The following is a 22,330-nucleotide window of genomic DNA, read 5'->3' as shown; positions in this document are numbered from 1 at the left end:
CACCTTACGACTAGCACGCGTACCATACAACTGGATAACACCACAATGTAGCTAACAATGACAATGACTTCCAAATGAGAAACGGGAAAGCTGGAAAAAACTATTGATAAAAACATGTTTCTGTAGCGATGGATTCCATCTTTTTTTGAATATGGGTTCCGAAACAATGATAACCCGAGGCTTGACATGAAGTATTTGGGCACTAGAATACTATCCTGTACATCCAGACTCGAACTCATCTCCATATGGAAGTGTGTGAATTGACACATGTCCATGTCTCCTGGTCTGCGGAGTGTCTTCACCTCCATGGCTGGTCAAAATACACAACGTGTCCGTCTCAAAGATCTCCATTATGAGATCCTTGGGTTCACCAATGGCAAAGTGGGATTTGTGCCCATACATCCTATCGGGGACGCCCAAGACCCCCGGCCCCCAACATTCATAGAACTGCAAAGCCTTTATCATTTGGACATGGCCTCCATCCCCATGGTTACTTTGTTCAAAAAGATAGGATGTGCCATACTAAGTTACAGGAACAATCTTTGAGATTGTCACTTTAACTTACCTTTGGAAGAGTTGACTTCCAATACATTTGTAAACGTTGATGTTGAATCCTGATGCATCCCAGCGCTGTTATCCACGTTAACATCAGGACAGAAACCAATAAATCAAATGCTCGGACTAAGAATTTGAATCCGCTACCTTGTAGCGGGCTGTGGCAGGCCTGTGATAAACCTGTCCAATAATTTTGTTCATCCAAAATGAAATGATTGAAAGGCTTAGTGGTTTAGCTTCCTACCCAACTGGTGCACACTGCCTCTCTGTGTCTGCCCTAAGACCCGACCGTCCACTAACGATAGTGTGTCACATGTTAAGGGGGTGGGGCTTGGTGGGACGTCTTAGAAATGTCGACCCTCCCTTTAAAGTTGTCGTATGTATTATGAAACTGAACTGTAGAGAGCAACCAGAAAACTGCGTCAAACCCAACGGTCCCATTATTTCCGACGTACTGCCCCACACCGGCGACGGCCAGACGCACGCCAGCGCTCGTCGGCGTGCCGCCCCGCTGTCCTTCACGCCACTGTCCTATTGCCTATAGTCGGCGCCCCTGAAAAATAGCTTTTTAAAAGCTGTTTCGTACATCCTGGCTTGATACAAGGTCCTGTACATGGAGGAGGAGATTGTGGAGATTGTACGTGGAGATACGTGGAGATTGTTGATGCAGTAGATGCATAATTCCACAATACAAGAAGAATGAGCAATGACAGAAAATAAAGTGGCTCGACCGTAAACAAAGTGCCCGACAGGACATAAGTAACTATGAATGAAGTGACTATCATTTTACGCACAAACAGAGGATCATGGGCATCAGGGCTACATAGTCATAAAACAACTGGTTTAATGTTATGGTAGCCTATACCGACTATGTTTGTTGCTCTGCTGCTTTCAAAATGTAACCACAATGGTGCTGCAGCTCAACGCTTCCTATTGGTGCTAGGGGACGCGCGTAAACTGCGCACCACAGCGCCGGTGTGTGGCCGGCTTAACTGAAAAGGGCTCAATCATACACATGGAATTGAAACCAATTTAAAGAAAGCACTAGTTTTCAAAATACTAGTTGTCTCACGGAGCGGGCTACTAACATCACAGCTGGACTGAGGACAGTTTTGGTTGAAAAAGAACACCAACATCTAATTTGTCCAGAGCAAAAAAAAAATCTCTCTCTCCCTCCCTCTCTCATAGTACTGTCTACCGAGATCGAGTTTAGCAACAAAAAAGTGAAATGCTACATAAAATGCACCTTTGGTTGGCTGTTCATCGTCAGTAGACATAGCTTAATGTCAAGATCTTTAAGCATTAAAAGGCAACAATATGTTTTATCAGCCTCGTTTCCAAAATAATTGATGACAAAATGGATTGTTATTAATTTCTTTAAATGAGTCATGATCTGCTGATGCTTCCTTTGTGACAACACTGACAGTCTTTGCACACACACTTTCAGGATTGACAAAATTGTAAGCGCCATCCAAATGATGGTTTTGACCAAATAAAAAAGTATAAATATAAAAAAAGTAAAAAGGAGCACTGAATCCATCCTCCATCTTAGGATACACTGTGGTCCAGCGGGCGGGAGAGGGCGTGTGTGTCAGTGAGGGGGGGGGGGGCTACTGGGGGAGTCCCGTTGTCATTTACGGCCTGCTGGTCCAGGAGTGGGTCCTGATGACAAAACAAAAAGAAGAAAGTTATAGTTTCTGCGAAAACCTTCTCTGTTCGAAGGAAATTTACAACAAACAGCAAGCCTGAAACAACCATCGGGCTCGCTTCAACCATTACTTTCATAAGATATTTACCTCCTTCGGTCTGTAAAGTCCTAGTCTGAAGTGACAACACAGTACGTCCAGCAGGAAGCCCGTCATTCCATGAAGCATGCCTGAAAAACAGGCAGAGGAAATCCTAACATTGGAGCCATTATAAAAATCAAGGGGGGGCCTGATGATATTGTAGCTGAAATTAGTCTCATTAGTGAAATAATTATGCAAATCTTCCAGTAAAATCAACTCTCAAAAGATCCATTTACATTCAACACTGTCTGGTCCTCCAGGTGTAAGGGGCCGTCATAAAGAGCCCGTCTACATGACGGCCTCCTCCTCCTCTCCAGGTGTAAGGGGCCGTCATAAAGAGCCCGCCTACATGACGGCCTCCTCCTCCTCTCCAGGTGTAAGGGGCCGTCATAAAGAGCCCGCCTACATGACGGCCTCCTCCTCCTCTCCAGGTGTAAGGGGCCGTCATAAAGAGCCCGCCTACATGACGGCCTCCTCCTCCTCTCCAGGTGTAAGGGGCCGTCATAAAGAGCCCATCTACTTGATCACAGTTGGCTTCAAATCAATTTCCACAATCGAGCTGAGTTCGACGTACAACTGTTTCAAAGCGTTAGTTGTCACATCAAATGATTCTAGTGGGCGACAGAGTGCATATTTTAATCATATTCACTTTGTGAATGTATGATTTGACCACTAAATAGGTTTCTATAGTGGCCCACCATGGTAGTAATTTCTTGAAACCAGAAAAACGATGTGGCGCACTGTGATGATAATGTGCATCGGCAAATTGTATCTATGGAAGTTGTACCAAACTTTTCACCGGGATAAGTCATAGACAAATTTGAAAACTTTTGTGCAATCACTTGCTGAGCTATAGGCTTCAATCCCTATATAATAATACCAACCCCTAGAAACAGCATCCACAGATACTCTGATAATAACAACAAGAACAACCCCTAGAAACAGCATCCACAGATACTCTGATAATAACAACAAGAACAACCCCTAGAAACAGCATCCACAGATACTCTGATAATAACAACAAGAACAACCCCTAGAAACAGCATCCACAGATACTCTGATTGCTCATAGGACACAGCAGGGTTAGGGTCACACACAGCGCCGCGAGGCCAGAGACACACGTCACAGGGCTAGACTTGTGGTTCTGGGTTAGATTAGATTCTCTTTGATAGATATGATAGATGTTATGATGTCAGATATGAAGTAATGAAGGCTTTAAGCCGTGCTGAAGTTCTGGTGTGAGCCATGTCATGGAAACTGACCCGCTTGAGTACAAGTGGAGATATAAAGGGGGTTTGTTCACGGTGCAAAGTTAACGTAATACACACTCATCTGGATGACGAGGAAAGGAGATCAGTATTGCCTTATTTCCAGCCTGTTATTTTTAAGTAGAGATTTTTGATAGAGGAGGAAGATCCGCTGCACTGGCGGTAAAATAGAAAAACACCACCTATACAAGTAAAACATTTTACAATTCAATCCAGGAGATTTCCTCTTTTCAAATGCCTGTATACAGATGGACAGTAGTGACAAAGGACAGGCCGATACTACGACTGATCTAGGGAGGAAGGCTCCCTTAATGAGGAGTCAGTCTGGAGCTCCGCTGTACCTTAGGACCGAAGGCTCCCCTAATGAGGAGTTAGGGCCCCAGTGGTTAGTCTGGAGCTCGTCTGTACCTTAAGCTCCCCTTAATGAGGAGTTAGGGGCCCCAGTGGTTAGTCTGGAGCTCGTCTGTACCTTAAGCTCCCCTTAATGAGGAGTTAGGGCCCCAGTGGTTAGTCTGGAGCTCGTCTGTACCTGTGGTGGAGAAGATCCCTCCGACGATGCCACAGAGTCGCACCAGGAACTTCCAGAAGGGCATGTGCTGCTCTGTGACGCGCACCATCAGGGAGCTGATGTCATACTTCATGAAGATCCCGGACACTCCGTGGCTTCCTGCAGCGTGGTTGATCGGCCTCTCCTGTGCCACAAAGGTGGGCGCAACATCAACAGAAGGACGGACACACACACACACACACACACACACACACACACACACACACACACACACACACACACACACACACACACACACACACACACACACACACACACACACACACACACACACACACACACACACACACACCCCAGAAATATTCTCCCATCCAGTCCCGCGGTGGGGCTTAAAAAAAGATCCCGTCCCACCCGAAATCCCGAAGAATGACTCCCGCTCCGTTACCGTAAAAGAAATAACAACTCCCCGTCACAAGACCGCATCTGTGAACTACAGCTGACATTCTAAAGAGTACGTCATTATCAGCTCGCCAACAACGAGAAGCAGTCGTACATTTAGATACATGAGCATTCAAGTCAAGAAATCCCACGAGTCTGACAAACTCTTGGAGGACAAAGGAAAGGAAGACAGGCGCGCAGCTGGTTTGACCCGTGAGTAAACCAGACCCTGGACGAGCAGCGCTGGGTCATATGGATGTGAGGATCCGCGTTTAAAGCTCTATGAAACGTCTGTTTAACACGTTACGATGCGATCGCTAAACAAGACAGCAACAGGTGCTCTGTGTTAATCAATAACACACACCCCGCGGAGGAGAGGGGAACGGAGCTAAATAAATAAATATAATAAAACGTTACCAACAGTGAATTGACTCCCGTCCCGCGGAATCCCACGGGAATCCTGTGACCCGCGGGATTCCCGAAAAACCACACACACACACACACACACACACACACACACACACACACACACACACACACACACACACACACACACACACACACACACACACACACACACACACGTACGCGCTCAGTGACGGAGTACTGGTGTGTATCAGCGGCGATCTGGTAGGTGTTGAGTTTGGTGGGGACGATGGTGATGAAGTACTGGAACATGTGGTTATCTGGACAAAGAAAGGCATCCATTAGTCAACATGAAACCAGGTGATACATACTTCTAATAATGCATATTGTTATGTATGCAATGGATAAGTGCATTTTTGTTAGCTATGCCTTGGCGGGCGCTCTACGGCACCTGTTAAAGTGTCATTCCGGCAAAAATTGAACCCAGGGTCTTTTTCGGCATGAAGACCCATAAAATAAGCCCTACAGACACTTTTCTTCATTGATAGTCGAGTATAGAGCTTGCCCCAAGTTGGCCGGAGCAATGTAACAGCCCAAATGGCTTCCATGTTATTGGCTAGGGGCACAGCGAACGCTTCCAAACCAAAAATGACTGTTTTCCAAGTCTGTGCCTTACCGGGAGGTCCATGTTTCCAGGAAGTTCACACAGGTCGATTACCGGCTACCGTAAATAATATAATAGAGGCGCCAACAAATTTAACTTAACAATCTCCCCTCTTGATACTTAGCTGTTTTAAATTTTTATTTAAATAAATAGACTTGGAAAACAGTCATTTTTAATGAACTCCCGCTATGCTAACTAAGTTGTTGAGTTTGTTTTATGTGTAGGGGCCCTGGTCCTGCAGAGGTCTGGACCTACGGTCGGGGGAGATCTTCTCCGTCCCGTCCAGGGGGTTGATGGTTCCATGCAGTTTTTCTCCAAAAGAAAGATGATCGATACGGTGGGAAAAGTTGTAGGCTGAAAAAAAAATTAAATACATACAATACATTAAATACATACAAGTATAGTTAGTAGAGTTCTCAATCTGTTGCATAATTGCCTAAAAGTTACAGAACATACATGCTCGACTAACTAGATTTATTCTCCATTTCTGTACCAGTCTAAATTACAACCTAAATATACATGATAAATGTGTAGTTTCTGCTGTTTAGAGTCAGTGGACTCACAGTCGTGACTGACGAGGGCCGCTAGGTGAGCATGGCCTCTGGGATGAGGGATAGCTCTGTGGGGTCAAAGGTCAGAGTCACCATGGAGTCCATCATCACACTGGTGGAGTAGATGGATCCAGATACTGAGTTGGATACATGTAGGTATATTTATAGGTATTTACGTACTTTCCCACAGTGATGTGGAAGTTTCCGGCGACCTTGTTGACGTACAGGTGCCCGTGTATCCTGCAGGCAGCTTGGGGCGCGCTAGGCTGGTCCTCCCTGGAACCAACGTCGACAAAACATCTTACAGAGCCGTTACACAACCCAAGTAGAGAGACTACCAAAACATTCACCACCTCTGCCCCAATCACAGGAGATTTAATCCCTGCTGCTGATGAGAGATTCAATCTAGACTGTAACCCATCCCTGCCCATTCCCCTCCTTATAGGGATAAGCAGAGATATCTGTATATTGGCCTTACAAATGATACAGATTCAGAGTTGTTTAATTCTATATCAATCGTTGTGTGGCCAGAAGGGAGTTTGCTGGGTTTGCTTTAAGTTATCCGCTTCCATTGAGTAGCAGAGTGACAGCCGCCTAGCTCCTGTTCATGTGACGGGAATACACTTTGAATGCTTTCCAAAACACAACCAGATTGTAGTTTATCTGCAAATGTATTGCGCTGTGATTAAGATTCACAGCTGATAATTGACTGAAGAATAATTCAGTTAATATGTATTCACCTCGTCCAGTTTTATTCCCAGCCCTGTCTCTGACCCCCACTGTTGATCAGACAGTTATCTTTCATCTTCATCCTGTTTTCATCCCCCTCCCTGCTAAACATCTGTCTCTACTACCCCCCCATTGATGTGGATCTCCATATATCTGATCCTACTACACAAGGTGAGATGGTGAATACAGAGAAGGCTCCTCCGCTCCTCTACCCCTTCCTGCTCCTGAAGGAGCTTGGCTGTTATTCACCATATATATTCACCCTATAAGCATTAGTAGTAGTGGCTTTTGTGTCAAAATGGAAAGGAGGATCTAGGTTCAATGCCCATGTCTACCCCCACCCAGCATTTCCTGATCAAGTCTTACTACCTGCTACCTACCTAACAAAAAAAAAAAAACTCATTTTGAATGAAGCGTCTGTGAAATGGCTAGATCCATAAATACTGGTTGTCTGGTAGCTGGTGTACCTGGGGGGCAGAGAGCTGGGCGAGTCCTTCATCAGAGACTTGAAGAGAACGTGCTGGAGAGAATGCTCCTCCCGTAGCCTCTCCTGGATGTGCTGCAGTGTCCTGCCAAACACAAACACACAACAGTGTTGCCACGCGCCCTGATGAAGAGCATCACCACCTGCTCATTACAACAAGTCTGTGAAGAGGTACATTTGATGTGTCTTCCACAAATAATGCATAAAGAAACAGGGAACCAATCAACAGGTGGGCTCTTGAAACAGCTGAAGAGGCGGAGTAAGGGTCAGACATGGGCTGTGAGTCGGGTCTTACATGTGCCAGAACCTCTGCTGAGGTGATAGTTCAAAGTTGACCTAAGCATAAAGAAAATAAATCATACTAATAAATGAATGTCACAAAGAAATATAAGAAATAATAATCAATCCATTATAATGTTTGTCTACAGTATTACTTTCATACAAGTAAACAAGCAGCATACAATGAGGGATATTAGACTAAAATGCATTCAGTAGAGAACAGGTAAAGTGAATGCAACATGCTCTAGAATTAGTTAGTTATTGTGCTACCTAGTTTGTATGTAGAATAAGGTACAGTGAGTAGTAGCTTGTTTGTATAGTTAATTCTGGTAAAGCCTGAATAACTACCTACTCACCGGTTCATAATTTAAACCATCTGAGGCAACCATGGTCTCAGCCAAATCTAATACGTCTGCTCCTATATCTGTAAATATACAACACAAAGAGTAAATGACATGCCTGGATTACAGTTGGGATTAACTGAATAAAGTATAGAATAAAGATAGAGCTATACTTACATTGACATTTCATTGCCACTGTTATATCAACATTAAGTCTCAGTTTGCTGTAAGGCAGAGGAAAATAAACCACAAAGCCATTCACTGAATGCTGCAAAATGTTTTATGGATCAATAATCAGACGTTAGATATTAAGAAAGTATGGCTCTACTTGCTACCTCTTAAAGTCTTTATCAACTTCATATTCATAATGCATCCAGGTTTCTCTGTAGACAAAAAACTCCAGGAAGGCGAGTATGAGCATGAAGGTGAAGGCCATCAGAGAGACTGACGGAAAGGAGGGTCAGACACGATAATGAAACCATGAGAGCTTAAAAGGTATCAGAGGGTCAGACAGGATAATGAAACCATGAGAGCTTAAAGGTATCAGAGGGTCAGACAGGATAATGAAACCATGAGAGCTTAAAGGTATCAACAGATTGGTTTTACCTGTTCCACCGCTGGCTGTGGTTTCGACATAGCTGTCTGGTATTTTGGGGAAAGCATCCAACCCCCTCACCAAATGCAAAGCCTTCTTCTTAGTGAGTCTCCTCATGTTCGACCTGTAGAGCAAAGCACCGCTTCAAACCACAGCGTTCAGCAAGTCATGTTGTACTATAATAACTCAATGTTGTACTATAATAACTCATGTTGTACTATAATAACTCAATGTTGTACTATAATAACTCAATGTTGTACTATACTAACTCAATGTTGTAGTAAAATGACTAAATGTTGTACGGTAAACGCTGCGGCTCTGGATAGGTCTAAAGGTGTACCTTAATGAACCTCCAGCTTCGGTACAGTTCGGTTCAGACCAACGACTTAACAGTGATGAAGCCTCAGCTCCAGCGTAGCAGAGCGGACACCGAGCCGCTGGGTTCCGGTTCAACCAGAGCCAAGGAATTCACTTAGCGCCCTCTTTTGGTGAAAATGAAGATTATTTTACTTTATTACACGTCTCTTCTCAATGCTGTGGAACGCTCCGTTCACTTGCATGGGCCTTCCGGCCCAATTATTTTTTGATAATTGACCGTTGCTAAGCATATAATGACCGCTGTCAAGGAAAGATTTTTTTTGCCTCTGATTCACGTTTTTGGTATCACTCCGCAAATAGTCCGGTAACTTATCAACCCCAGCGGATTCGGTTGCTAAGCAACGTCAACGTCCTTGGCAAACTGTTTCTCTGCTGATCAACACTACAAATGCTGGTAACAAATTAATTGTAAAAAGACACACCGTGTGAAGTTATTTTTTCGTTTTGGCCAAGTAGCCGTGTAATAAGCGGGATAATGTATAGAACTACGCAGGTCATTATCGAAAATAAGCCCCTTCAGTGCGAAGCAAGACACCTCCGCTTCACGTCGGTCCGGTTCGCCCTGTCGGGGCTTATTTTCCCTATAATGACTGGCGTTCTATACATTATGCTTTACATAACTGTTTCAAGTACACCCTAACCCTACGACATAATAATGATCAAATCTTTAAATTACATCATTTCACATTTCAATATAAAAATACAATGCTCCACAATATTAAACCTGTGCCAAATGAACACCAATGGCAATCACAATGATTTATAGTCATTGAAAAAGCCAATTTTATGTAGAACTTTGGAAATACCCGATTTTTAACACTTAACCTCAACTAACAATCATAGACCAGAATAGGTTTAAGTTCAATCTGTTTGTCTGAAACACAAAGAATTTGATTCATGCCAAGATCGGAGCAAAATGTATTTTAAAGAAGCAGTGAACCAATTTTGAACAAGAATGAACAAGTTTATTTTACGTGGTAATATATCTCAAATTATGGTCAAAAGATAGTTGCCATGTTTATCACTGTTAGTGAAATAAGATTGAATAGAAAACAGGAATAACTGTGTTTAGGTTTTCCCGCCAAACAGTTGGTGAACTCTGCTTCGAACGAAGCTAACAGACTTTTCGTGACGCGGAAGATGGAATAAGTAAATAAATAGATAAATATGACTATGAAATAAATAAATGAGGCAATAAATAAAAAATATATAAATAAATATAGATATAGAAATTAGTCAATACATTGAATAAACATTTCTTTATTTCAGGGGACTTTTATTTCGCAATGCCACACTTTATTTAATGCTGTATTTATTTCATAATGCAACATTTATTTATTTAATGTCACATTTATTTCATAATGCCACAATTACATCTGGTGTATTCAATTTGGTGGGCGTGGTTAGCTCAGACCAGGGTAGTGGATGACCGACCAGAGCTATTTATTCTCTCCAAAGGGCTCCGGACCACACCAAGGTAGAGGGCTTACTGCCTAGCATGTCCAGAGGCGTCCCGGACCTGGGCTTGAACTTACGTTATCTTCTTCATCTTCCATACGAACAGGCCGCTCAAACAATTTAAGACTTGTGTACATCATTTCCTTATTGTCATAGGCCCTGCCTAAATCATTCTCTTATTGTCATAGGCCCTGTGTAAGTCGTTTCCTTAATGTCATAGGCCCTGTGTAAGTCGTTTCCTTAATGTCATAGGCCCTGTGTAAGTCGTTTCCTTATTGTCATAGGCCCTGTGTAAGTCGTTTCCTTAATGTCATAGGCCCTGTGTAAGTCGTTTCCTTAATGTCATAGGCCCTGTGTAAGTCGTTTCCTTATTGTCATAGGCCCTGTGTAAGTCGTTTCCTTATCGGAAAAGGCACCATTTGTAAGTTATTCCCTTACTGTCATAGGCCCTGTGCAAGTTATAGGCCCTGTCTAAGTAATTTCCTTATTGTCATAGGCCCTATGTAACGCCGCCTTCAAAACGCTCAGAGTTTCCAGGAGTTTCGGACCTTAAGCTCGGAGGAAAGTGCTTTGAACACTCTGTTGAGTTTTTGCTCAGTGTTCCATGCGGAAGTAAAACAACCCGAGTCCTCCGAGTTCACGTCACAACAAGGGAGGCCCATTTCACTGTCATTACGTTGATAGACTAAAGTGAACTTGCAGCAAGCATTAAGAGGCGAACTTAACACCCATTCTAACATTTGCATTACGATACATTGATTACAATTATAAACATCATCTGATAAATTCTCGCTCATGTTCAACCATCACAAGCAGTTCTAATAACTAATTGATCTGATTCAGCAAAGAAGCGCAAAGAGGCCCCTGCGGGCATCCATACTTGTTGTTATGAAGTCTAGTCTCAAGAACGATTTTGTCATAGCCTACACACTTCTGAGGGGCGTTTCCTGAATGCTCTTATTTCGGAAGAAGGGAAGGTTTACGTAAAGACACGTAAGAGCGTCCGAACCTCCACGCTGTTTTGAAGGCGGCATAAGTCATTTCCTAATGGTCATAGGCTCCATTTTTAAGTCATTCCCTTATTGTCATAGGCCCTGTGTAAGTCATTCCCTTATTGTCATAGGCCCTGTGTAAGTCATTCCCTTATTGTCATAGGCCCTGTGTAAGTCATTCCCTTATTGTCATAGGCCCTGTGTAAGTCATTCCCTTATTGTCATAGGCCTCACCTGTAAGTAATTTCCTTGTTGTCATAGGCCCTGTGTAAGTCATTTCCTTATAAATGAAATAAATGTGGAATTAAATAAATAAATGTGACAAATGTAATTATTTCAATATATTGACAAATGGTATAAATCCATTTGTCAATATATTGAAATAATTACATTTGTTTGCCTAACTTATTTATTTCATAGCCATATTTATCTACAAAATTATTAATTAATTCAATTTAGACTCATATGGCATTCAAAACTCTTTGTATGTAACGGCCAAGGGAGACAGGACATGAAGTGTGGGCAGAGAGAGGCTTCTAGACCCGGATAGAGGACATGTAGAATAAGGCCATGGCGGGTCTGGGCATGCGGATGTGTGGAGCTCCCTAGACAGCCGTCAATGTGGATGTAAGCGTTCAAGAGAGGGTTTGGCTTCTCGAATACTTCAGAGTCAAACGCCCCGGTGTGTGATGTGTCCCTCATTATAATGCTCAGACACAACAACGGTACTAGAGAAGTATCTGGATGACGCTGTGTAACCTTTTGGTTCACCACAATACTGGAGAACACATGGAGTTCAAATTCCAGGTGAAACTGTGGGTTCACTTACACTTTGACCAGGTGTTTATATCATTATTAATATTATTTGCATTCATTCATTAACAGTTCAACAAACATAAAGCTATCACCAAACATGTTGCATCGGTATATTGTGTCCATTCCCAAATGTCTTTTATCCTTCCAGAGCAGGATGTTCATGTCCTCTTACAATGTGTTCTGGTTAACTAAGCAATTTCCCACAATGAGGTAAATGTTTATAATTAGTTTCATATTTACAAAATACCTCCATTTCAAAGTTTTGGCAAGCAGCAAAGAAACTTTTAAACCAAAATTGCTGTAAACTTCAAAGAAAATTAATACCCACTATTGTGCAGACCTATGAAATAAATAACTGTGGGCAGACATCACACAACACCCTGGTCTCTGCTCCAGACTCTCCTCAAACGTTTCAAACGATGGTTCCTTGAGAAGGAGGGGGAACTACCACTGCTTTTTCAATAAACGGACCCCGGGCCCGGGATGAGTCACTCCACCGGGGCCGAGTCAGGGCCCTCGTCCCTCAGGCCTGCGGTCTCCTGGATGTCTGAGGTGGGTGTGTCCCCGGGCCCCTGGGAGATGTCCTCGGAGCCCCTGCTGGCTGCGGGCGACAGGGCGTCGGGGCTGGTGTCACATGACTCTGAGCTGTGCTCAGACGGAACCGTGGACGTGGTGTTTATCGTCGTGGCAACACTGGGGTCCAGCATAGGATCAAATTCGTCATCGTCGTCGTCTAAAACGGGTGGCTCATGGATATCTGGGGGAATACAAATATTTAAATGTGCATTTAGATCAAAGAGTCACGGTCAATCTGGTGAAGATTAGCGTCGTACAAGTGCAAACTCACTGCTGAAAGCGTCAGGGTACTGCTTCCCAATCTTCCCCTTCAGCATCCTGGAAGCACAGAGAATCACCTCCATCAGAAACACACAGGGGAGTGAATCAGGGACATGATGTGTGGTTGGGTGAGGCGGTCACCTAATTCTCCTGAAGATGCTGTCCAGATCTTTCTTCATCTCCACCAGGGTGCGAGTGTGCACCAGGAAATGCTCATTCATCTGCTGCAGCCGGACGTTGGACAGGCCGTTGAAATTTATCAGCATCTCATTGGTCTTCTCAAAGCGGTCAAGCCTGTTTGGAGAAAGAACAAATGATGGCACTATACACCAAGCGTCCTAGACACCAACACTTCTGCAATAATCTTTAAGAGCACCTTTGTACTTTCAATGATTATCTTTGATTGTCCTTTCAAAACAATTACTGCAAATAAAGCCTGTTGGAGGGCTGTTTTGTTTGAAGTGTTATTGTGGTATTATCATTATTAGGTAGGATAGACTATTTAATTTAGAAGCATCAAATTCTGCCTAACTAAATTGAGTGGATAAAAATGACTACTATTAGAATTGAGTAGCAACTAGTGGTGAGGCTGCAGATTACAGCAAACAGCCCCCCTCTACAGTACTGGCTGGTGTTTTGTGTATGGTGCTAGTAGGTATTTCCGTTTTACACAAATTTAAGGTTAATTTTGGTAAGAATATTTACGTTTCTCAAACACAGTCCTTTTTGCATCCATAGTGGTAACCTACAATCATAGACCTATAATTATCGCTATTGGTTATATGTATTGATAATTAATCTTGATAGCAGGCCTTACGAGCCAGTGTTTACTTGCACTGCTGTACATGAATATAGGTTGCTTTTCATAACATGATGGTGTGCAATTTTATTGCAGTTTTATACACCAACTTTCTCCCAAAGTGGGAGAGCCAACTTTGAGTTATCAAACAGCGAAACTACCTCAAAAACTAACGTCTCCAAAACATGGATTTATTAAAGAATGCACAACAATTAATAATCTGTCTGGGCAGTGGTTGACTGCGGTGCCCGATAGAGGGTTAAACTTGAACACTTATGGTATAACACACTGTATACCACAGTGTGTGTGGTATAACACCACAGTGTGTGTGGTATAACGCCACAGTGTGTTAATACAAGTTGTGTTTCTGTGTTCAGCATGTGGTGTAAATAAAAAGTCAGTTCTCCTAGTCGAGTGGTGTAAGGGTAACAGTTGAACACCTCTCTCTCTCACTCCATGTGTGTGTGTGTGTGTGTGTGTGTGTGTGTGTGTGTGTGTGTGTGTGTGTGTGTGTGTGCAGATAGATAGATAGATAGATAGATAGATAGATAGATAGATAGTGTTCGAGCTGAAACAGGGGCTTTAACTCACACTTGAAGTGGTTGGTTGGTTACTTTCTAAATCTAGATTGCTCTTGCTGGTTTCTCCAAACTGAAGCCTAGCGTTACAGCTTTAATTCAAACATAGGAGATGACACTCACATGTGTCTTTGAGCCTGGATGATGGCGTTAACGTCCTCGGAGTTGACCATGCTCAGCATCCTGTCGCAGAAGACCCCGGAGGCCGTGGGCTCCGTCATGATCCTGAAACACAAGGCGGCTCATCTCATCCACTGTGCTCAACATGTACAACGTTAAGCAGAAGACGCATACATGCATTTAGAAACAACAGGGAATTGTAATAATGTAAGCAAGAGAATCCACACCTTTGATTTGCATACGATAATAACTTAGTACAGGTTGGTTCCGTTTCTTTTCAATATGATGTTTTAAAGAGTCCGCTAGCTCGCCATGCTACAGGGACGTGCTCTTCAGGTCAGTCTTACTGTACAAACAACCAGTGGCCAACTCAAACGGGTCAGTAGTATAAAATAATAGTAAGAATTGGGTTAACTTAATAAAACGCAAAAATACTTCCGTGTTTGCTGAATAAAAAAAAGTCACATGATAACTTCCGGTAGGATGGAGCGCAGCCAGCGTTGACGTCACCCACGTGACCCAACGTTACCCACGTGATCCAACGTCAAGGCTGCGTTACGTTTATCTCGGAAACAGAGCTGGGAGTGACGTCACACCCGAGTCGATCCTGTTTGCGACTTCCCGATGGGCCATTGTCAGCCAAGCCAGTTGATATATTACGCGTATTTCGTTCCCATACAAACACCGATACATGTCCACAGATAGACGTTGGACCGGGTGTACGACTGATTTAATGAGACACAAATAAGAAAGGATTGTTCACAAACAGTATTTCACAGCAGCTTTCACCAATGTTGATGTGCGAATCAGCCATCCTGATGCTGGTGGGGGATGTTCAGACTTCAGGGGCATCAGGGGACGGACAGACCGACTTCCCAATCCTTTGAACCTGACCGGGGGGCTCTCACTCGTCCAGAGCTATGTAGGCATATAATTATTACTTTAATTATTACAAATATAATTATATTCTAACATTATCGAAAGGATCCCAACAGATAAATCAAACAATTTGGCTATCTTTCGCTTGTCTGTTTGATATTGTGCTCTACCAAATATCGTTCAATGTCTCGCAAGAGATTTTGCAAGAACAAGACGGAGGGAACGTGAGTGACAGCTGGAGAGGAGAGTTCTTTCAGACTACAGAAAACTGAGTTTAGGGTCAAATATTTTGGTGAGATTTTTTGATAATGAAGAAATATTCTACAACAACGCTAAGAGAGTTTACAGCGAGACTTGGTTTGAAACAATATCAAATTGACAAATCCCCCTTAGAGGACGTTAATTGACCAATCCCCTTTATAGCGGTGACCGATCCCCTTTAGAGGACGTTAATTGACCAATCCCCTTTAGCGGTGACCGATTTAGAGGACGTTAATTGACCAATGCCCTTTAGAGGACGTTAATTGACCAATGCCCTTTAGAGGACGTTAATTGACCAATCCCCTTTAGCGGACGTTAATTTACCGATCCCCTTTAGAGGACGTTAATTGGCCAATGCCCTTAGAGGACGTTAATTGACCCGAAGAATTACATTGCAGCGCTCTCCCTCAATATTGGACCAATTTCAGATGTTATTGTCCGGTGTATCTGATATAGGCGGGCCAAAAGCGTTGTTTTAGAGTCTAGAGTCCTATCTATTGGTTAGCTCCGCTGGTCTGGATACGTCACCCCTTGTATTCTTCTGATTGGTCGTACTGTTATCCAATTGAGTGCAGTGATATTTCCAAACGCATGCTTGGAGCCGCCCCTCGAGTTGGACCGTTTTCATTACTCGTTGCCAGAACCTACAGCTTTCTAGATGTGGCTCTGGATTTCCAGGCTACCTTAGACCCCAAATGATAGACAAATACAGGATATCATACTTTCATCATACCTCTGCTTCTAATTCCTTGCTCCAGTCCCCTTAGGAGCAGGGGCTTACATTCCTTTTTTTCTGACATATTTAGAGGAGTAGCATTTGTGATTTAATTCAATAAATGTGCTTTGAACTTATTTCATACTGTAGGTCTATGTGGTTTGTGAAGTCTAATGTGGCCATATAAATGTATTGATATACCCTATTGATGTACAGCTAGTGGCTTATGTGCAGATTCGAGTATTTTAGTATTTCTAATTAAATTCAGACAGTTTTAATTCCAAATTCCTTTATTAAGGAATAAGTAAAAAAGTACATGTATAAAAAATACAAAAATGCTTTGTCTAACTAAGGTTAAGTAAATGCATAGCTGCAGTACATGCAAGAAGCGTGAATATCTCAGAATACATCTATTCTACCATTAAAATCATTCAATTAAGTTATTATTACTAGGCTGAAAGAGTAAAGCTGGTTGGAATCTGACTGTATCGACATCATACAGTCACAGGAAGGATCGCAGAATAAGTTAGGTTGCACAAAACTCAACCGTTGAGATAATAAATACATGACCAACATTTCATACATATTGAGATCTTGAGTAATTCAAGGTAGTAATGAAATACTACAGTACAATACTAGTATTGTATAATGAGAAATACACGCAATCACTTGGAGATACATAAAAAAAAGTATTTGATAAAGAATGAGTTTATGAATCTCCCTTCTACCTGGGGATGTCATGTGAATAAATATAAATAAATAAATAACAAACAAACCGTACACCCCCTCCCCCCCTTATGTACACGATGTGACCCACCACAGTATAGTGTTAAAATACCATTATATACACCGAACACAACCAGGACAAGCACACAGGGTCCAGAACATCCTGCATTGATTTAACATTGGGTGAATTTAAATGTGCTTTGGCTTTAATTTGAGATATATATCTATAAATATATATATCATCCCAACATTTTCTGGTTTATTAGGCAATAGCATAGCATATGAATTGTATAAAGTCTTCTCTCCATGAACGTTCTAGGAATGATGTAAACTGATATTGGTATTGCTGAATAAGAAAAGATTGGTTATTGTGTTTGTCTGTTATTTGGAAGAATTGGGTTGTAAGTTAGGGTACAAACTATTTTTTGGGGGGCTTTTTAAAAAAAATGACATATAAAAATAATTTCAAACCTTTAAATGATCCCACATACTTATTTAAGTAATAAAAAATGTACATCCTCTTAAGGCCATGCACGTGAACAGAATCCTCATGCATGGGTTGAGCTGCTGCCTCTACTCATGCTGAATGCCCACCAGAGACAGGAGCTCCCCCTGGGGCGGCGGTCTCACACACTCAGGGTCTGTAATGCAACATCAAGGCTTGTGTGTTGGCGGGCGGCGCCGTGAACAGCCCTAACTCCAATGACATCAACATACAAACAGACTCCATTCTACAAACAAACAGGAAGGAAACGTGTGTGAATGTTAGATACTAACTAAAAGGCTTTTTACAGGCATGCCATCTGAAAACATGCCTATTGAACAATAGGTATTAAACACAAGGAAGAGGGACGTCTGATCTCAAAAATGACAGAAGCACCGTACATCTGCCACAGAACCATTTTAGATTCTGTATTTTTAAAAAGTTTTTCCCCGGCTCTTCTTTCCTAAAGCATGGATTTATAGCATTTTAAACATTTCCATTGTACCAGCAAAGTAAAGTTTCAGCATTAGGTCGAGGTAGCACCAGGATGACGATGCTCAGGACGGGAAGAATAGTTCATATAAAGAATCAACGGTTGAGATAAGGAAAAGTTCAATAACTTACACATCAACAATATAGATCAACAAACAAATGGTGAAAACATGACTAAGAAAAAACGTTTTCAGCTGCCCAGCGACTGAAGGCCAACTGTGGTGACTCCTCTGTAAGTGCTCAACCAAAAAAGCACCCAAAGATGTCCTCAAAAAATGTCCACTAAGGGGCTCCAAAATCACCAACTCCTCATCCTCCCTGCACCTCCTCCTCCTCCTCCTCCTCCTCCTCCTCCCTGCTCCGGTCGACCGAAGGGGGGAAGTTAAACGGCAGCAAGGAGCAGCTGCATGGTGCCGGTGTTCAGCTCATCCTCCTTCACCACCTCCTCCTTCACCACCTCCTTCTCCAACACCCCTTGCAACACCTCCTCCTCCAACACATCCTTGGGCGTGGATCTTTCTGCAGTCACCTCGCTTGTTGACGCCTCCTCCACATCCACCTCCTCCTCCTCCTCCTCCTCCTCCTCCTCCAGGTACCCCTCCCCTTGCTGCGGGGGGGGCGTGGGCCGCTGCTGCTTACGGCAGCAGGGTTTGAAGAGGTGGGGGTCGATCAACACCTCCCCAAAGCGACCCTTGTAGATGATTCCACAGCACACCTTCTGTCTGAAAGAGACACATATTACACATATTATTACACATGTTGTATTCGCCTGCACAAAGTCCCTGAAGAGCAGACGCCTACCCAATAAACAGCCTAGAATAAATGGGGACGAAATTGTCGATGTAACTGCACAAAAGAGAAACCTATATTAAAAGTAACGCAGTGAATGTAAACATTGACATATAACAGATATACATAATTATAGGTCTATGAATGTAGAGTACTTAGTTAGCCCCTATGGATGCAATCATGGTGACTATGACAAAGATTGTCCCTGTGTTCCAATACCCATACTACCATACTATTTAGTATGCCAGAGAAATATTTAGTATGTCTCAATACATAGTACGGAACATGCAGTATGCCAAAAATACCAGGATGTTTTACTACATCCTGTCGCATTTTGCAGTATTAAAGCCAGCATGCGTAAGGCTCTTCTGCCCCAAAATGCTCTGCAGCAGAAGATTCACCTCGTGAACCCTCTCTCCCCAGATACAAGTTCACTTCCTTGGTTCTCTCGTCCGTTTGGTTGTTCTCTAATTAGACCTTCTATGCCAGATCTTTAAGTTTTCTTTATTAAAGCTTTTTTGCTATATTTCCCCAAGTTGTCGTCTGCATTTGGGTCCTGAGTCTTGGGGTCCTGACCCTCTGAGTCTTGGGGTCCTGTACCTTGGGGTCCTGTACCTTGGGGTCCTGACCCTCTGACCCTTGGGGTCCTGTACCTTGGGGTCCTGACCCTCTGGCCCTTGGGGTCCTGTACCTTGGGGTCCTGACCCTCTGGCCCTTGGGGTCCTGTACCTTGGGGTCCTGTACCTTGGGGTCCTGTACCTTGGGGTCCTGACCCTCTGACCCTTGGGGTCCCTACTAGCACCAGTCGTGACAGATAGCTGATGCCGCAAGAATGCTCGGAGATTTCCCACTTTGCAACTCGTGCGGCTGGTGTGCGAAGCATCTGGAACACACCAGCCAACATCTGGCCCTCAGTGAACCAAACATGGAGGCATGACGCCCACCTCTTCCAGTAGGTCAGGTCCAGGAAGGAGAAGACCGGGGGCTGGCTGGACCCGGGGCTGATGTCCGTGTCGGAGCCCTCGTCGGACAGGTTGCTGTAGATGGGGGACTGGGCGGGGGAGGTGCTGGAGGTGGTGCTGTGGGCGTCAGAGTCTGGACCATAACGATGAGAGCAATGAGTCATACTGACACTAATTATAATAACTGTTTCCCATTAAAACAAGAAAAGTGTCATTGTTATTTAAATTAGCATAAATGTATATCACAAGTAAACATGCATTCAATTATGAATACTAATAATAATGATTCATAACGTTGCTCACTGTTTCTCTTCAGCTCCTTCTGCAGCCGGCTGAGCTGTCGGGGCCGGGCCTTCTTCAGCAGGGCCTTCAGGGTCTTCTTGGGCCTGGAGATCTTCAGGCTGGGGCCTCCTCTGGCGTCCACCACCTGACCAGCACGGTGCACAGGCAATTATGGAATTTAATAAATGCAATTCTAAAAGCAATATTAAAGGACAGAAAATACAAGCACCCGACCTGACACGACCGATATGACGTGTTGAGGAATGTTTGTTGTTGTTACAATAAGCCTTACATGGTTCCAGTTCTTCTTCGAACCAACAGGCAGCTTCTTCCACCGCTTCACCAGCAGCACGCAGGCGTTGCAGATATCTCCCGTCCTGCTCTCACTCAGCCTGCAGCGGGTGAGGGGTCACTGATTAGTAAAGATGCCCCTTGAGTTCTGGAGCGTTATTCCCGCGTCACAGGTTGCTTCTTACCCGAAGCAGCTCGTGAAGTCCTTCTCGTAGCGCCTGCTGTCAGTGAAGCGCGAGCTGGACGACTTGGCGCGGCAGATGCAGCAGCCGTCCAGACTTCTGTACATCTTCGGCTTGTGGAAGCCGAACATCTGCCCACAAACAGACATGAGGCGCGTTACAAATAAGTTGTTTTCAGTTTTCTGAATGAGTACGAGTGCGGGACACATAACAGTAACTGAAGATAAACATGAAGGGCTAACCGATGGGATACTAACCCTGATATGAGGACTAAATGAGGTAAGTATGAGGTGAGTATGAGGTAAGTAGGTCAGCAGTCAGACAGGCCGACTCTAGTACCTAAAACACAAGCCGTTCATGTTATAATGGTACCTAAGAGGAGCATTGAGCCCGTGTTCAGAGAGCTGAGTGGTCGGACCGTCTCGACGTGTTGCTGGGCAAACTAACTCTTCTGGAGCACATGTGTTCCCGAACTGCGGCAAACGGCGAGCCGCGCCCCCCGACGCCTCACCGCGGGGCGCCCGGCCGCCGACAGCACGGCGGCGGATACAGTACGTGACGTCACTCAACATGGCAACACACGGCGGTGTGGACAGTGATGCGATGTTTATAAAATCCCGTTTACTCAAAGTTAACCGTGCAATTAATCGAAAAAGCAACAAAAGTAGGGCGTGTTATCCATTAATGACGGATACTGAACACTGTAGTTTAGAAAATACCCGCTTTATGTCGAACGAAGTGTGAATCGAACGCATTATGTCGAGCGGAGTGTGAATCTAACGCCCACCTCGCGAGGCAGCGTGGCCCGCGAGCTGCTGCTGCGCGCCCATTTTACAACCTGCTCCACGAGCCTCCGAGACGAGCCCTGTGGACGGCTTACAGTCACTAATGAACCACGAGCCTCCTCTGCATTCAGATATAACACACATAACGACGACTCATCTGATGTGGAGGTACAAACCTAAACCTATCGTCGTGTAACTTGATATTCACTCTTTGTTATTCCATACCGCGTCACGGCGACAGTCGACAACTACGTGCGCACCAAGTTTTACTAAAAATTGCCCAGATGTTAAATGCCTAAATAATTACTTGCATGCTCGGGAAACTAGTTTAAATTTATTCGGTTACAAATGGTCTATCTTAATATTGAGTTGTGGGAAGCGCCTATCCCGCACTGGTGGGCGTGAGAGACAACTTACTAACCCTGACCAGGCTGTCTGAGGGGTTAGTGGTCTGCAGCCCAGAGCCTCCATGGAGCGGACCACGTCATACAGGCCACTTTGACCACAATAGCCTGATATTGTGAGGTGTTTTAGAGGAACAGATAAGTCAACACATGAACGCATCACCTTGTGCACTCTGATCACAACAGTCCTGTTTACTACTTCAGACGGATGGATGCGCATCAGCCCATCGCACCGACCAAACGCGGAAAGTCTTGAAAATGTTGCACCTTGTGCATGTTCTGGTTCACTTATCTCTAAATGGGCGATGGTTCCCAGGACGCTCGAAGCTGCTTTTGAATAACAACCCAAATGTAAACAGTACACTCCAAAAACCCCGCCAAGGTTTAAATATTAAATAGAAATATAAACCTTTTAACATTACTCACCTTGTTGCAAATGGCTGAAGTTAATCCGAATGTTTATTATGATAAGTCGTCGTTACAATGTCACTATTATGAAAACCAAGCCGCCTCACAAACCCGCTTCTTGTTGATG

The 22,330-nt window shown here is 43.8% G+C and overlaps 3 protein-coding genes across 3 annotated transcripts; all 3 read right to left on the bottom strand.

Moving 5' to 3' along the window:
- Positions 1–1,915: 1,915 nt before the first annotated feature.
- On the bottom strand, positions 1,916–8,985 carry ergic2 (ERGIC and golgi 2). The gene is made up of 14 exons (XM_084477920.1): positions 8,906–8,985; positions 8,577–8,689; positions 8,306–8,414; positions 8,148–8,194; positions 7,986–8,053; positions 7,646–7,686; positions 7,334–7,435; positions 6,318–6,413; positions 6,150–6,205; positions 5,842–5,940; positions 5,145–5,242; positions 4,140–4,302; positions 2,352–2,431; positions 1,916–2,217 (listed from the first exon to the last, which is right to left on the bottom strand). The coding sequence occupies exons 2-14, from the start codon at positions 8,680–8,682 to the stop codon at positions 2,104–2,106; spliced, it is 1,179 nt and encodes a 392-aa protein (XP_084334046.1). The 5' UTR covers positions 8,683–8,689; positions 8,906–8,985; the 3' UTR covers positions 1,916–2,103.
- A 2,808-nt stretch (positions 8,986–11,793) lies between these two features.
- On the bottom strand, positions 11,794–14,993 carry kxd1 (KxDL motif containing 1). Its single transcript, XM_084477724.1, has 5 exons — positions 14,771–14,993; positions 14,547–14,648; positions 13,188–13,340; positions 13,057–13,103; positions 11,794–12,966 (listed from the first exon to the last, which is right to left on the bottom strand). The coding sequence occupies exons 2-5, from the start codon at positions 14,642–14,644 to the stop codon at positions 12,698–12,700; spliced, it is 567 nt and encodes a 188-aa protein (XP_084333850.1). The 5' UTR covers positions 14,645–14,648; positions 14,771–14,993; the 3' UTR covers positions 11,794–12,697.
- A 2,254-nt stretch (positions 14,994–17,247) lies between these two features.
- LOC311357682 (SIN3-HDAC complex-associated factor-like) lies at positions 17,248–22,330 on the bottom strand. Its single transcript, XM_084477711.1, has 6 exons — positions 22,222–22,330; positions 20,610–20,737; positions 20,426–20,525; positions 20,155–20,278; positions 19,834–19,984; positions 17,248–18,822 (listed from the first exon to the last, which is right to left on the bottom strand). The coding sequence occupies exons 2-6, from the start codon at positions 20,735–20,737 to the stop codon at positions 18,483–18,485; spliced, it is 843 nt and encodes a 280-aa protein (XP_084333837.1). The 5' UTR covers positions 22,222–22,330; the 3' UTR covers positions 17,248–18,482.

The sequence above is a fragment of the Micromesistius poutassou genome (assembly GCF_964030765.1).
Source record: "Micromesistius poutassou genome assembly, chromosome: 13".
Taxonomy (NCBI): Eukaryota; Metazoa; Chordata; class Actinopteri; order Gadiformes; family Gadidae; genus Micromesistius; species Micromesistius poutassou.
This window is presented reverse-complemented; position numbering and strand designations above follow the sequence as displayed.

What these genes read in the sequence shown, in the direction of transcription:
- LOC311357682 (XM_084477711.1), bottom strand. Translation starts at nt 20,737, where the DNA reads ATGTTCGGCTTCCACAAGCCGAAGATGTACAGAAGTCTGGACGGCTGC. An exon ending in GAAGGAGCTGAAGAGAAACA is followed by an intron (nt 19,985 to 20,154) that starts GTGAGCAACGTT and finishes GTTATGGTCCAG; the next exon opens with ACTCTGACGCCCACAGCACC. An exon ending in GACCTGACCTACTGGAAGAG is followed by an intron (nt 18,823 to 19,833) that starts GTGGGCGTCATG and finishes TGTCTCTTTCAG; the next exon opens with ACAGAAGGTGTGCTGTGGAA.
- ergic2 (XM_084477920.1), bottom strand. Translation starts at nt 8,682, where the DNA reads ATGAGGAGACTCACTAAGAAGAAGGCTTTGCATTTGGTGAGGGGGTTG. An exon ending in CCCAGCTCTCTGCCCCCCAG is followed by an intron (nt 6,414 to 7,333) that starts GTACACCAGCTA and finishes CGTTGGTTCCAG; the next exon opens with GGAGGACCAGCCTAGCGCGC. An exon ending in TTCCACATCACTGTGGGAAA is followed by an intron (nt 6,206 to 6,317) that starts GTACGTAAATAC and finishes TTGACCCCACAG; the next exon opens with AGCTATCCCTCATCCCAGAG.
- kxd1 (XM_084477724.1), bottom strand. Translation starts at nt 14,644, where the DNA reads ATGACGGAGCCCACGGCCTCCGGGGTCTTCTGCGACAGGATGCTGAGC. An exon ending in ATCCAGGCTCAAAGACACAT is followed by an intron (nt 13,341 to 14,546) that starts GTGAGTGTCATC and finishes TTCTCCAAACAG; the next exon opens with GCTTGACCGCTTTGAGAAGA. An exon ending in AGCATCTTCAGGAGAATTAG is followed by an intron (nt 13,104 to 13,187) that starts GTGACCGCCTCA and finishes CTGTGCTTCCAG; the next exon opens with GATGCTGAAGGGGAAGATTG.